At 43.1% G+C, this 15,413-nt stretch overlaps 1 protein-coding gene across 2 annotated transcripts in view; it reads left to right on the forward strand.

Annotated features, from left to right (window-relative positions):
• LOC122558700 (probable G-protein coupled receptor 139) overlaps positions 1-10,183 on the forward strand; it is a 25,483-nt gene extending 15,300 nt beyond the window's left edge. Inside the window, exons 2-3 of one of the 2 annotated variants that reach the window (XM_043707493.1) lie at positions 2,285-2,479; positions 8,913-10,183. In XM_043707493.1, coding sequence (XP_043563428.1) covers positions 2,419-2,479; positions 8,913-9,817 — 966 coding nt within the window. In that variant the 5' untranslated portion in view covers positions 2,285-2,418 and the 3' untranslated portion in view covers positions 9,818-10,183. The remainder of the gene's footprint in view (positions 1-2,284; positions 2,480-8,912) is intronic. The other variant, XM_043707494.1, reaches the window with a different exon arrangement.
• The last annotated feature ends 5,230 nt before the right edge of the window (positions 10,184-15,413 follow it).

Below are 15,413 nucleotides of genomic sequence, written 5' to 3' on the forward strand. Positions count from 1 at the left end.
TATTGTGTGCAGTTTTGGTTGCCATACTATAGGAAGGATGTGGAGGCACTGGAACGTGTGCAGAGGAGGTTTACCAGGATGTTGCTTGGTATGGTAGAAAGATCGTATGAGGAAGGGCTGAGGCACTTGGGGTTGTTTTCATTGGAGAAAAGAAGGTTTAGGGGTGACTTGATAGAGGTGTACAAGATGATTAGGGGTTTAGATAGGGTTGACCGTGAGAACCTTTTTCCACGTATGGAGTCAGCTATTACGAGGGGGCATAGCTTTAAATTAAGGGGGGGTAGATATAGGACTGAAATTCGGGGTAGGTTCTTCACTCAGCGAGTCGTAAGTTCATGGAATGCCTTGCCAGTAGCAGTGGTGGACTCTCCCTCTTTATGGGCATTTAGGCGGGCATTGGATAGGTATATGGAGGATAGTGGGTTAGTATAGGTTAGGTGGGCTTGGATCGGCGCAACATCGAGGGCCAAAGGGCCTGTACTGCGCTGTATTCTTCTATGTTCTATGTTCTATATTTCATACATCTCCTACTCTGCCCCCTCCTGCCTCTCTCTCTTTCTCTCTGTCTCACTAACTTCATTGAATTTTTAAAAGAAGTAATGAAACAGAGCAGTGAACATGATTTATATGGACGTCAATAAGGCATTTGACAAGGTTCCTCATGGTAGACAGGTTAGCGAGGTTAGATTGCATGGAATACAGGGAGAACTAGCCATCAGGATACAGCACTGCCTCAAAGGTAGAAGGTGGTGGTAGAGGGTTGCTTTTCAGACTGGGAGCCTGTGACCAGTGGTATATCACAAGGATCAGTAATGGGTCCACTGCTTTTCATCATTTATATAAATGATTTGGATGTGAAAATAGGAGGTATAGTTAGTAAGTTTGCAGATAACACCAAAATTGAAGATGCAGTGGACAGCAAAGAAGGTTACCTCAGGGTACAACGGGATCTTGATCAGATGGGCCAATGGGCTGAGGAGTGGCAGATGGAGTTTAATTTAGGTAAATGTGAGTTGCTGCATTTTGGAAAGGCAAATCAGGCCAGGAATTATACATATAATGGTAAGGTCCTAGACAGTGTTGCTGAACAAAGAGACCTTGGAGCGCAGGTTCATAGTTCCTTGAAAGTGGAGTTGCAGGTAGATAGGATAGTGAAGAAGGTGTTTGGTATGCCTTCCTTTATTGATCAGTGCAAGGAGTATAAGAGTTGGGAGGCATTTTGTGGCTATACAGGACATTGGTTGAGCCACTTTTGGAATATTGCATGTAGTTCTCATTTCCCTGCTACAGGAAAACTGTTGTGAAGTGTGAAAGGGTTCAGAAAAGATTTAGAAGGGTGTTGCCAGGATTGGAGGGTTTGAGCTATAGGGAGAGGCTGAATAGGATGGGGCTATTTTCCTTGCAGTATCGGAGGCTGAGGGTTGATCTTATAGAGGATTATAAAATCATGAGGGGCATGGATAAGGTGAATAGACAAGGTCTTTTCCGGTGGAGGGAAATTCCAAAACTAGAGGCCATAGGGGAAAGATTTAAAAAGGACCTAAGAAGCAATGTTTTCAGGGAGAGGATAGTGCGTGTATGGAATGAGATGCTGGAGGAAGTGGTGGAAGCTGGTACAATTACAGCATTTAAAAGACATCTGGATGGGTATATGATAGGAAGTGTTCAAGGGATATGGGCTAAATGTTGGCAAATGTGACTAGATTTATTTTAGATGTCTGGTCGGCATGGGTGAGTTGGACCAAAGGGTCTGTTTCCATGCTGTACCGGTCTATGACTCTCTATCTCTGTCTCCATCACAAATCTCTCTCTCCCCAGTTTGTTATGGTCCCTCTGTGATACCATTTCCTGCCTGTCTGGATGTACATCTTTCCCTGTTCTCTGTGATCAAATGCTTTTTCCTCACTGGAAGACTTGCTGACTTGGAACAGATACTGACTAGATTTGTCTTTAGTTTTATGAGTCAGTTTTATGAATCCTGTCTCTTGCCCCTGTGTGGATGTCCCTAGCATTGACAACCCAAATCGGTATTCAAGATCTATTTCCATTCCAAATTTTCCCATCAACAGTGAAACTGGTCATCTCAGTGTTAAATATTGGTAATTTATGATTTCATTGATAGAAATTGCATGGCTGAGTTTTAAGAGATTTCTCCCATCTGTTCTGCACACATTTTAAACAACAGATTATATCATCCCCTGATAGCAGTTGTCAGTGGGTTTTGTGTAACTAACTGTCAGTAATATGAAGGATGATGTAAGATTCCTCTCTCTCCTTGTCCCAGTAGGGTTTTCCTCTCTTATAAATAGCAGCTCCCTCAGTGCATCACCAGAGAAGGACTAGGAATATGATGAGACTGGGACTGGATTTGAGTCTTAAAGTGTAAATAACTGACTGCAACAGCAATCCACATGGACAATGGAGCTCACACAAACCCGAATGATTTTCTATCCAATTCTTGCTACTGTTGCTGTGCCAGGTCAGTGACTGTGTTCTTGCTCTTCCTGATTGTGTAAGGTTATTATATTTATTATATAATGTCAGTGTGCCATTTGTGAGAATCAGCTTAAGGATTTTCCTGTTATGTTTGCTCAACTCCTTTACGCTAGTAGTGGCAATGGCAGTCTCCAAGGTAAGACTGCTGCCTAGTGAAATTTTTGGGAATTTGGGATACAGATCAGCTACGGGCCACACATAACCAAGAGAAAGTAGTTATGCTGTGTGTGTTACCATGATGTGGAATGCTCTGTCTGACGGGTCTGTTGGAGACGGATTCAATAATAATGTTTAAGGGAGATTTGTATAAATATTTGGAAGAGACATTTTGTGCTTTATCATTCTGTACTTCAAGTATTAATGATTAATGGATACAATGTAGAAATGTTAGAAAGCAGGGCAGGAGAAATGACTTCAAAGAGAACGTGCAGGCTGTGGAATTCACTTCCAGAGTCAGTGACTGAGGCAGAAGTTAGCTCAAAATCTTGAACTAGACTCTGGGGTGAACAAATGAGATAGGGCTGAAAACAGATTAGAGCTTACCATTAAATTTGTCTTTATTAGTCGAAACATAGAGATTGAGAGCAGGCAGGTTATGCTGAAACTGTGTAAAATGATGGTGAGACTACAGCTAAATTATTGTATGCAATTCTGGAATATGCATTGTAGGAGAAATGTGATAGCACTGGAGAGGGTGCAGGGGAGATTTACCAGGATGTTGCCTGGGCTGGAGTGTTATAATTATGAAGAAAGATTAGACATACTGGAGTTGTCTTCATTCCAGCAGAGGAGATTGAGAGGGGACATGATTGAGATATATAAAATTATACGGAGAATAGATAGGGTAGACAGAAAGAAATGTTTCCCTTGCTGGAAGGATCAGTGACCATGCGGCACAGATTTAATGAAAGGAGCAGAAGGTTTAGAGGAGATGGGAGAAAAAGCTTTTTCACCCAGTGGGTGGATAAGAATTTGGAGCTCATGTCATCTAAGGATGATTGAATCAGAAACCCTCATAACATTTCAGAAGTATTTACAAGTGCACTTGTAGAACCAAGGCATACAAAGCAAGGGGCCAAGTGCTGGAAAATGGGAATAGTGTTTTGGACGGGTACTGATGCTGTTCTGTAAATCTCTATTACAGTTTATGGCTAATAAAGTGAGTATGTGCAATTCGGAATGTTTCCTTGAGTGCGAGGTAAGGCTGGCCTTGTGTGGAAAGGCTGCTTTGTCTGAATTCTTGAGTCACAAAAACACACTTTATTTTATTCACTTACGGGAAATGAGCATCGCTGAGTGAACCAGTGTTTATTATCCATCCCTAGTAGCACTTGAGGTGGTGCTGGGGAGCTGCCTTCCCGCACACCACTATTGTTCCTTTTGCTGTGTGTATACCCTCAATCCCCTTATAGGGACAGAATTCCAGGATTTTGACTCAACAGCAGAGAAGGAATGATGATATATTTCCAAGTCAGGATGGTGAGTGGCTTGGAGGGAAACTTGCAGATTGTGGCATTCCCATGTTTCTGCTCCTCTTGTATTAGTGAATGGAAGTTGTCATGGATTTGGAAGGTACTGTCTAAAGTAATTTGGTGAATTTCTGCATTGCCTTTTGTAGAGAGTACATATGCTGTTACTGAGAGTCAGTAGTGGATGTTTCTGGATGTGCTTCCAGTCAGTGGGTTGCTTTCACTTGGATAGTGTCAAGCCTCTTGAGTGTTGTCGGAGCTGTACTTGCCCAAGCAAGAGGGGAGTATTCCATCATAATCCTGATGTGTGCCTTATAGATGGTGGACAGATTCTGGGGAGTCAGGAGGTGAGTTACTCTTGGTAGTATTCCGAGCATCTAACCTGTTCTTGTAGTGATTGTGTTTCTATGGTGAATCCAGTTCAGTTTCTGGTCAATGGCAACCTCAAAGATATTGGTAGTGGAGGATTCAGTGATGATAACACCATTGAATATGAAGGGGAGGTAGTTAGATTGTCTCTTATTGGAGATAGTACTTGACTGGCATTTGTGTAGCACAAATGATACTTGCCACTTGTCAGCCCAAGCCTGGATATTGTCCAGATCTTGTGGCATTTCAACATGTATCTGAATATCCTCACTATCTGAGGAATCACTAATGATGCTGAACATTGTGCAATCATCAGCAAACATCCCCACTTTTGACTTTGTGATGGAGAGAAGGTGATGAAGCAGCTGAAAATGGTTGGACCTCAGAAATTATCCTGAGGAATTCCGGCAGAGATATTCCAGAGGTGAGAACCAATAACCATAACCATCTTCCATTGTGCCAGGCATGACTCCAACCAGTGGAGAGTTTGCCCCCTAATACTCATTGATTCCAGTTTTGTTAGGGACCCTTGTTGTCACATTCAGTCGAATTTGGTTTGATGTCAAGAACTGTTAGTTTAACCTCACCTCTGAAATTCAGTGCTTTTGTCCATGTTTGAGCCAAGACTGTAATAAGGTCAGAGGCTGAGAGCCCTGCTGAACCCAAACTGGGTGTCAGTGAACTGGTTATTGCTGGCAGATACTGTTTGATAGCACTGTTGATGATACCTTCCCATCACTTTATTGACAATCAAGAGTAGACTGATAGGACAGTAAGTGAGTTTGGATTTGTCTTGCTTTTTGTATGCAGAACAAATATGGACAAATTTCCATATTGTTGGTGTTATTTCTGTACTGGAAGAGCTTGGCGAGGGGAGCAGCAAGTTCTGTAGCACCAGTCTTTAGTCTAACATTGTCAGGAACTATATCCTATCCAATGCCTCCAACAATTCCTTGATATCATGGGGAGTGAATTGCTGAAGAACAGCATCTATGATGTTGGGGACTGCTTGAGGAGGCCAAAATAGATCATCCATTCAACAGATTACTGCAGATGCTTCAGCTTTATCTTTTGCACTGATATGGTGGGTTCTTCCATCATTGAGGATGGAGAAATTTGTAGAGCCTTCTCCTTCAGTGAGTGTTTTAATTGTCCACCACCATTCCCAATAGACTGCAGAGCTTAAGTCTGATGCTTTTGGTTGTGAGATTGCTTAGCTGTCTTTCAATTGCTGCTTATGATGTTTGGCATGCAGTAATCCTATTTGGCAGCCTCACCAGGTTGACATCTCATTTTTAGGTATGCCTAGTGCTGCTCCTGGCATGTCTTACTACACTGAGTGGGGAATATGCCGGGCCATGAATTTGCAAATTGTGCTGGAGTACAATTCTGCTGCTGTTGATGGTGCACAGTCCCTCCTAGATGCCCAGTCTTGAATTGCTAGATCTGTTGAAAGTCTGCGCTGAAAGTGTGTTGCTGGAAAAGCGCAGCATATCAGGCAGCATCCAAGGAGCAGGAGAATCGACGTTTCGGGCATGAGCTCTTCTTGAACCTCTTTCCCATTTATCACGATGATAGTGTCACCCAACTTGATGGAAGGTATTCTTACTGTGAAGACATGTCTTCGACTCCAAAGGTTGTCACTTTTACTGATACTGTCATGGACATTTACATCTGCAGCTAGCAGATTGGTCAGGGTGAGGTCAAGAATATGTTTTTCCCTCTTGCTGGCTCCTTCACCACCTCCACAGACCCAATTTAGCAACTATCTACTTTAGCATGTGACCAGCATGATGAGTAGTGCTGCTGCCAAGACACTCTTGGTGGTGGACATTGAAATTGTCCACTCAATGTACATTCTGCATCCTGCCACTCAAAATGCTTCCTCCAAGTGTTGATCAACCTGGAGGAATACTGATTCATCAGTCAAGGGAGGACAGTACATAGCAAACAGCAGGAAGTTTTCTTGCCCATGTTGAACTTGAATCCATGAGACAATACATCTCTCAATACAAATTCAGAAAATATTTTCCCAACATTCTTGACTTGCATGAAGTGACAGTAAGAATTATGACAGCATGTTTTGTATTTGAAATAAAATAAAATCTCTAATTTCAGTTACTTATCCCTTCATGGGATGTATGCCGACATTTATTGACAATGCTTAATTGCCCTTGAGAAGATGGTGGTGAGTTGCCCTCTTGACCCATTGTAGTCCATGTATCATAGGTTGACCCACAATGACCTTAGAGAGGGAATTCCAGGACTTTGAGCCAGTGATATTGAAGGAATTATGATATATTTTCAAGTCAGGAAGAAGAGTAAATTGGAGGGGAACTTGTAGGTTGTGGTGTTCCCACGTATCTGCTGACCTTGTCTTCTAGATGGCAGTGATTGTGGGTTTGGAAGACAATGTCTCAGAATCTTTGGTCAATTTCTGCATTACATCTTGTAGGTAGTACACACTGCTGCTCGTGCATGTTGGTAGTGAAGGGAGAGAATGTGATGGATATAGTGTTAATCCAGTAAGCTGCTTTGTTCTGGATGGTGTTGTGCTCCTGGAGTGTTGCTGGAGCTGCACCTTTTCAGGCTCCTGACTTGTGCCCTGTAAATAGTGGACAGAAACTGGGGAGTCAGGAGATAATTTACTCAGTATGAAATTTCCAATCTTGTATGCAAACTCCTGGTCCAGTTAAGTTACTGATCACTGATAATGCCCAGTATGTTCCCAGTGGGAATAGAATATCAGGGGGAAATGATGTGTTTTTCTCTTGATGACGACGTCCATTACCCCACATTTACTTACAGCTTATCAGTACAATCTTGAATATTCTTTATGCCTGAACATGTGAATACAGACTGATTCAGTATCTGAGGAGTTGTGAAGAGTAAGAAGTATTTAAGTCATTAGCAGTTTCTAATCAAAGGTCACTGAAGCAGCAGCTGAAGATGAAGGATGAACCCAAAAAACACATTGTTCATTGTGATTGGAAACTAAGGCTAACTTTGCTGCTTGCACGACAGTTCTGGAATTTTCTAGACAGCTTTTACCCACCTGCGACAGGACTGTAATGTCAGGACCAAGTAGGAGTGCTGAGCTCACACTTGCCCACAGTGACATTGGTGACACAATCTTTCAGGTGATGGTCTCCAAACTGGCACCATCCCAATTCAGAAGTTTTTTTCCATTATTCTCATTGAGTCCAGTTTTGCTAGGGCTCCTTGAGGTCATGAATTGTTATAGACCATAGACAGAAGGAAGCCATTCGGCCTATTGTATCCATGCCAGTCAACCAAGATCTGACTACACAAAACCAGTTTTTCAATTCTGACCCATAGTCCTGAAGGGTATGGCAATCCAAGTGCATGTCTAAATACTGCTTAAATGTTTCAAGAGTTATTGATTCAAACACTCTTTTAGACAGTTCATTCCAGTCTCCCACCACCTTCTGAGTGAAAAAATATATAGTCAACTCCCCTCTGAGCCTTCCATTTTTTATCTCAAATCTATGGCTCTGGTTATTGACCAGAATACTCATGAGAAAAGTGCCTTACAATCCACCCAATCCATTCCCCTTGTAATCTTACATACCTCTATTAGGTCTCATCTTAAACTTTATTGCTAGGAGGAAAATCACCCCATAGTTCAGACCTCCAGCTCAGGCAGTACACTGTCTTGATATTAAGGGTGAAAGTGAGGGCTGCAGATGCTGGAGACAGAGTCAAGATTAGAGTAATGCTGGAAAAGCACAGCAGGTCAGGCAGCTTCCGAGGAGCAGGAAAATCGACGTTTTGGGCAGATTCCTGATGAAGGGCTCCTACCCAAAACATCGATTCTCCTGCTCCTCGGATGCTGCCTGACCTGCTGTGCTTTTCCAGCATCAATCTAATCTTAATATTAAGGGTGGTCACTGTCCCCTTCTTCTGGAGTTTATCGCCTTTCTTCTTTTAGATTAGATATGTCATGAGATGTGGAACTGAGTGAACCGAGCCAAACCAAACTGGGCATTGCTGAGAACACTATTGCAGAGTGAGTCCTTGTTGATAACACTGTCAAAATAATCCTCAACGACTATCCTGATTGAATGAAAACAATTTAATATCTATTTGGCATTCTTTTTACGGGAAGGACATAACTACACAACACTCCACTTTTTGGGTAAATGCTATTAATTTAGCTGTAAGGAGCATCTTATCTCACTCTGGAGCAGAAGTCTCCAGTACTGTTATTGTGCATCATACTCCTTGCCAAATTCCCTGTACTCAATCATTTCTTAATATCATGTGCAGGGAATTGAGTTGGTGACACATTGACAGCTTCATTTTGGCATCTCAGAGGGAGGTCAAGATGAATCTTCCACTCAGCATTTCTGGCTGAAGATGTTTTTAAAAGCTTCAGATTTCAATACCATTGTCTCCTTGGGAAATGAGTCTCCTTTTGACTAAATTATCAGGTTGGGTAATCAATCTCTCTTGAATGTTGTAAGAATGATCTCTGTTCTCATTAAAAAGTCTTGTCCAATTTTCATCACCAGTTTGATAAATAATTCTACTGATTCTGTTTCTGTTTCTTTCCAGCTAACCTATTAGTGATTCTGATCCTACTGCGTGGAAAGTGTGGTCTCGCCCTATGTATCACCTGCTATCTGGTGGCTATGGCATCAGCTGATTTAACTGTTATTCTCACTGATGTGATCCTGAAGCAGATTATTCCACTTTATTCAACAGATCCAATTGCAGAAAACATCACCCTGTGTGGTCTCATTGACTGCCTCACTCATGCAGCCACAGACCTTACTGTCTGGTTCACAGTAGCTTTTACCTTTGATCGATTTGTGGCCATTTGTTGTCAGAAGCTGAAAACTAAATATTGTACCTGGAGAACTGCAGTGGTGATTATCGGAACAGTGACTATCCTGAGCTGTCTGAAGAATATCCCTTGGTATTATCGATATGATCCTGTTTATCTATTTTTCATACCTCTGTTTTGTATGGTTAAATTCAGCTACTACACCTCACCCCTGTGGAAAACATTCAGTTTATTTCACAGTCTGACTACCCCACTACTCCCATTCGTTCTGATTGCGTTCCTCAATGCTCTGACTGTCCGGAATATTTTGCTGGCGAGTAAAGCTCGCAGGAGGTTGCGGGGTCAGGGTGATAAGGAGAACCAGAATGATCCAGAAATGGAGAACCGCAGGAAGTCTATCCTCCTCCTCTTCAGTATCTCTGCCAGCTTCATATTACTGTGGATGACACAAGCTGTGTACACCATTCACGAGCGAATTACATTAAACCACATCATTGATCGGCTTCTCAAAAACCGCCTTCCATTTGTTATTGGGTACATCGGGCCGATGCTGCAGCTCCTCAGCTCCTGCAGCAACACCTGTATTTATGTCGTGACCCAGAGCAAATTCAGAGAGGATTTGAAGAATGTGCTCATTTATCCCTTTCTCCTTGTTCAGCTGCTAGTGAAATAACAGCTGGAGCTGGCCATTCTCCTGATTCCACTTCACGTTCCATTCCCAAAGGCCTCACACTCTCTGCTAAAGCAAAACATCACTGGAACAATGAGAATCATGTGCCAATTTACAAATTGTGCAATATTTGACTTGGTACCTACAGAATGCTGATTGATGCAAATTTCTTCACTTTCATCTTTATTATCAAACAGCTGAAACAAAATGAAACTCGGTAAAATTATACAGAAAGAGACGTTTAACCTTTATCTTCGTATCACTATAAGTGGGTCCTCTTGTTCCCCCAGCTGGCTATAATTTCTGATGCTGCATTCATTTTACTTGCCCCCTTTTAGATATTTTGAGTCAAAAAGTGTGGTGCTGGAAAAGCACAGCCACTCAGGCAGCATTCAATGAGCAGGAGAGTCAAATGATGAAGGGCTTATGCCCGAAAGTTCAACTCTCCTGCTTCTCACATGCTGCCTGACCTGCTGTGCTTTTCCAGCTCCACAATTTTCAACTCTGACTCTCCAGCATCTGCAGTCCTCACTTTATCCTAGTCCTTTACACATTTGACAGTCTGTGGTTAAGACTCATTTCTGCAGCAATCTATTGCACCAGCTGACTCTGTACTTCTGCCTATAGTGACAACTGACAGCGACGGTAAGCCATTTGTATTAACAGCAGACATTATATTTGTCTGTAGTGACTGATGACATTGTATAACTGCCTGCAGTGAGTGATGACATTGTACGACTGCAGATGATAATGTATTGCTCCTGTAGTGACAGAAGACACTGTACAGCTGTCTGTAGTGACAGAAGACACTGTACAGCTGCCTGTATTATTGACCTTCATTCTTCAATGACAAACTTCACAGAATCAAGGAGATGTGCACCACAGAAGGAGACAGTTCAATGATCATACTACTTTCAGCTAAAAAAATCTCTCTAGTCAACCTAGCAGTGAAGGCAGGTAGTGGTTTAATTGTAATATCACTGGCTTAGTCATCCAGCACTCCAACTTAATGTCCTGGAGACACGGGTAGATGGTGAAGTTTGAATTCGATGGAAATCTGGAATATAGACATAACCACTGTTAATTATCATCAAAGCCCATCTGGTTCAATAGTATCTTTTAGGAAAGAAAATCTGCCATCTTTACGTTTTCAGGCCTACATGTCACTCCAGAATCACAGCAATGCGGTCAGCTTTTAATTGCCCTTTGGACAATTAGGGATAACCTCGCCACTGCTATCCACATCCCATGAACAAATAAAAGAAAATTCTTGCTTTTGGCTATCACCTTGTAGGCTACGTATTCAAAGGAATATCTCAGCACCTTTGAAATGTGCAGAGGAACTCTGCCTCAAGCACCATTTCAGACATTGCGTTCCATACTCCTCACCATCATTTTGCTATGAACATTCTAAACTGCTCCATAATTCAACAACTTTCAACTTTATGTCTATGACCCTTGATCATCAAACTCTCTGCTGAGGGAAAAAGAGAGTTCCTGTCCACTCAACCTCACTTCCACCTAGTTTTACAGACCTTTTTCTAAAGAAAGAAACTCTATCTATTTAAACTTCACTCATTGTTGCAATTTTTTCAATTTTGGTAGTGTCCTCTGAAATCTCCTCCTCGAACTGTGCGGCGTGGTCATGGTATGTTTCCATGCACTGACCAGAAATTAACACACTGCACTTACGGAGTCACAACTCAGGTCTTTTCTGGTTTGAGTGTACCAACCGTCCTTACATTCCACATCAGATTTCCAAAATGGGGGCTGGGACCCTGAGGACCACTGTAAGCTGAAAATATGGATTTGTGATGCAGTGGCAATGTCCAACACCCCCACCTCCACCCCATGCTCTCATTATTTCTCTCCACCAATCCTCCCAGCACTCCCCATCCACCACTCCCTCATGAGTGGTTGAAACAATTATCAAGCCTCTTAATGCTGTTCCAATGGGAAAAAGGTGTGGGTAGCTCTCTTCTATACTGAGAAGGTAGAAGTAGGAGTAGGCCATCTGGCCCTTCAATCCTGTTCTTTCATTCTATATGACTTATCATCCACCTATTCTCACTTTTTCCCCATATCCTTTGTTCCCTTTGTCCCTAAAAACTATACCTAATCTCTTCTTGAAGCCATTCAATGTTATGGCCTGAGCTACAGAGGCCCTAACCACCCGACACCTGGAGGAAGAATGCCTCATCTTCCGCCTTGAGACCATCCAACCACACAGGATCAATGTGGATTTCACCAGTTTCCCCATTTCCTCTCCCCCCACTTTATCCCAGTCCCAACCTTCCAATTTGGCACCACCCTCTTGAACTGTTCTACCTGTCCATCTTTCTTCCCATCTATCTGCTCCACACTCCTCTCTGACTTATCACTCTCACCACCCCCCACCTTCATCTATCGCAATCCCAGCTGCTTTCCATCCAGCCTCAGCCCCTTCCCCACAAGCCCCTGGCCCACAAGCCTCATTCATAATAAAGGACTTATGCCTGAAACACCTGAATTCCCAGGATTATCCTTATTCATTTCTTGAACAAGGGAAGAACATTTGCCACCATGCAATCATCTGACACAGCTTCAGTGGATAGTGAGGGTGCAAAGATAACCACCAAAAGCACAGCAATCTTTTCTATCGCTTCCTGTAGTAACCAAGAGTATATTCCATCTGGCCCAGTGAATTTATCTATCCTTATGTTTTTCAAAACTTTCAGCACATTCTTCTTCCTGTTTCAACCTGTTTCCTGCTGTCCTGAGAAACATCAAGGTCCCTCTCTCAAGTGAATAATGGAACAAAGTATTCATTAAGGACCTCCTCTGACTCCAGGCGCAAGTTCCCTTCACTATCCCTGACCATTCCTACCCTGTTCTGGGGACCCAGGTTCAAATCCCACAACAACAGATGGTGGGGCTTGAATTCAATTTTTAAAAATCTGGAAATAAGAGCCTAATGATGACCATGAAACCGTTGCTGATTATCAGAAAAGTCCATTGAGTTCACTAATGCCCCTCAGGGAAAGGAATGCCATCCTTACCTCATCTGGCCTACATGTGACTCCAGGCCCATAGCAATGTGGATGACTCTTAACTGCGGTCCAGGTAATTAGGGATGGTCTAGCCAGCAATGCTCACATCCCATGAATATTAATTTTAAAGAAACTGACTAAATGTTACCTTGCATAACTAACCATTCGTCCCAAATTCTCATCCAAATTATTTACATAAATGATGAATAATAATGGACACAGCACTGATTCCAGAGGCACACCACTGGACACAGGCCTCTAGTCTGAAAACCAATCTTCTTCCACCCCTCGCCAGTCGAGCCAATTTTATATCCAGCTGGCTATCTCTCCCTGGATCCAATGAGATTTAAACTTGTTCAACAACCTACCATGTGGTACCTTGTCAAAGGTCTTGCTAAAGTATATGTAAACAATGTCTACCTCACTGCCCTTATCTACTTTCTTGGTCACTTAAAAAAGTCAATCAAGTTCATGAGACACGATTTCCCATACACAAAGCCATGCTGACTATCCCAAATGAGTCCTTGCCTCTTCAAATGCCTGTCAGTCCAGTCTGTCAGAGTCCTGTTGAACGACTTACCCACCAAGGACATTAGGCTCACTGGACTGTAGTTCTCAGGCAGTTCCCTGCAGTCTTTCTTAAATAATGGCACAACATTAGCCACCCTCCAATCTTCAGGCACTTCACCCACGGCTGTCAATGATACAAATATCTCATAGAGTCATAGAGGTGTAACAGACTCCTCAGTCCAACCCATCCATGCCGACCAGAAGTTTCAAACTAATCTAGTCCCACCTGCCAGCACCCAGCCCATATCCCTCCAAACCCTTCCAGGGCAGCACAGTGGTTTAGTGGTTAGCACTGCTGCCTCACAGTACCAGGGACCTGGATTCAATTCCTGTCTCGGGCGACTGTCTGTGTGGAGTTTGCACATTCCCCCTGTGTCTGCGTGGGTTTCCTCCGGATGCTCCGGTTTCCTCCCACAGTCACAAAGATGTGCAGGCCAGGTGATTTGGCTATTCTAAATTGCCCAGTGTTAGGTGCATTAGTCAGACAGAAAATGGGTCTGGGTAGGTTACTCTTCAGAGGTTCGGTGTTGGGTCAAAGGGCCTGGTTCCACACTGTAGGGAATCTAATCTATTCATATACCCATCCAAACGCCTCTTAAATGTTGCAATTGTACCAGCCTCCACCACTTCCTCAGGCAGCTCATTCCATACACGTACCACCCTCTGTGTGAAAAAGTTGCCCCGTAGGACTCTTTTATATCTTTCCTCTCTCACCCTAAACCTATGCCCTCTAGTTCTGAACTCCCCGACCCCACGGAAAAGACTTTGCCTATTTACCCTATCTATGCCCCATGTAATTTTGTAAACCTCTATAAGGTCACCCCTCAGGCTCCGACGCTCCAGGGAAAACAGCCTCAGCCTGTTCAGCCTCTCCATATAGCTCAAATCCTCCAACCCTGGCAACATCCTTGTAAATCCTTTCTGAACCCTTTCAAGTTTCACAACATCTTTCCGATAGGAAGGAGACCAGAATTGCACATAAAATCCCAACAGTGGCCTAACCAATGTCCTGCACAGCTGCAACATAACCTCCCAACTCCTGTACTCAATACTGTGACCAATAAAGGAAAGCATACCAAATGCCTTCTTCACGATACTATCTACCTGTGACTCCACTTTCAAGGAGCTATGAACCTGCACTCCAAGGTCTCTTTGTTCAGCAACACTCCCTAGGACCTTACCATTAAAATTTGCTTTCCCAAAATGCAGCACCTCGCGTTTTATCTGAATTAACCTCCACCTGCTACTTCTCAGCCCATTGGCCCATCTGGTCAAGATCCTGTTGTAATCTGAGGTAACCCTCTTCACTGTCCTCTACACCTCCAATTTTGGTGTCATCTGCAAACTTACTAATTGTACCTCTTATGCTCATGTCCAAATAATTTATGTAAATGACAAAAAGTAGGGGACTCAGCACTGATGTTTGTGGAACTCCACTAGTCACAGGTCTCCAGTCTGAAAAACAACCTTCCACCACCACCCTCTGTCTTCTACCTTTCAGCCAGTTCTGTATCCAAATGGCTAGTTCTCCCTGTATTCCATGAGACCTAATCTTGCTAATCAGTCTCCCATGGGGAACCTTGTCCAACGCCTTACTGAAGTCCATATAGATCACATCTACCACTCTGCCCTCATCAATCCTCTCTGTTACTTCCTCAAAAAACTCAATCAAGTTTGTGAGACATGATTTCCCACGCATAAAGCCATGTTGACTATCCCTAATCAGTCCTTGCCATTCCAAATACATGTACATCCTGTCCCTCAGGATTCCCTCTAACAACTTGCCCACCACTGGCGTCAGGCTCACTGGTCTATAGTTCCCTGGCTTGTCTTTACTGCCCTTCTTAAACAGTGGCACCATGTTAGTCAACCTCTAGTCTTCCGGCACCTCACCTGTGACTATTGATGATACTAATATCTCAGCAAGAGGCCCAGCAATCACTCCTCTAGCTTCCCACAGAGTTCTTGGGTACACCTGATCAGATCCTGGGAATTTATCC

The sequence above is a fragment of the Chiloscyllium plagiosum genome, chromosome 17 (genome assembly GCF_004010195.1).
Source record: "Chiloscyllium plagiosum isolate BGI_BamShark_2017 chromosome 17, ASM401019v2, whole genome shotgun sequence".
NCBI classification, from domain to species: Eukaryota; Metazoa; Chordata; class Chondrichthyes; order Orectolobiformes; family Hemiscylliidae; genus Chiloscyllium; species Chiloscyllium plagiosum.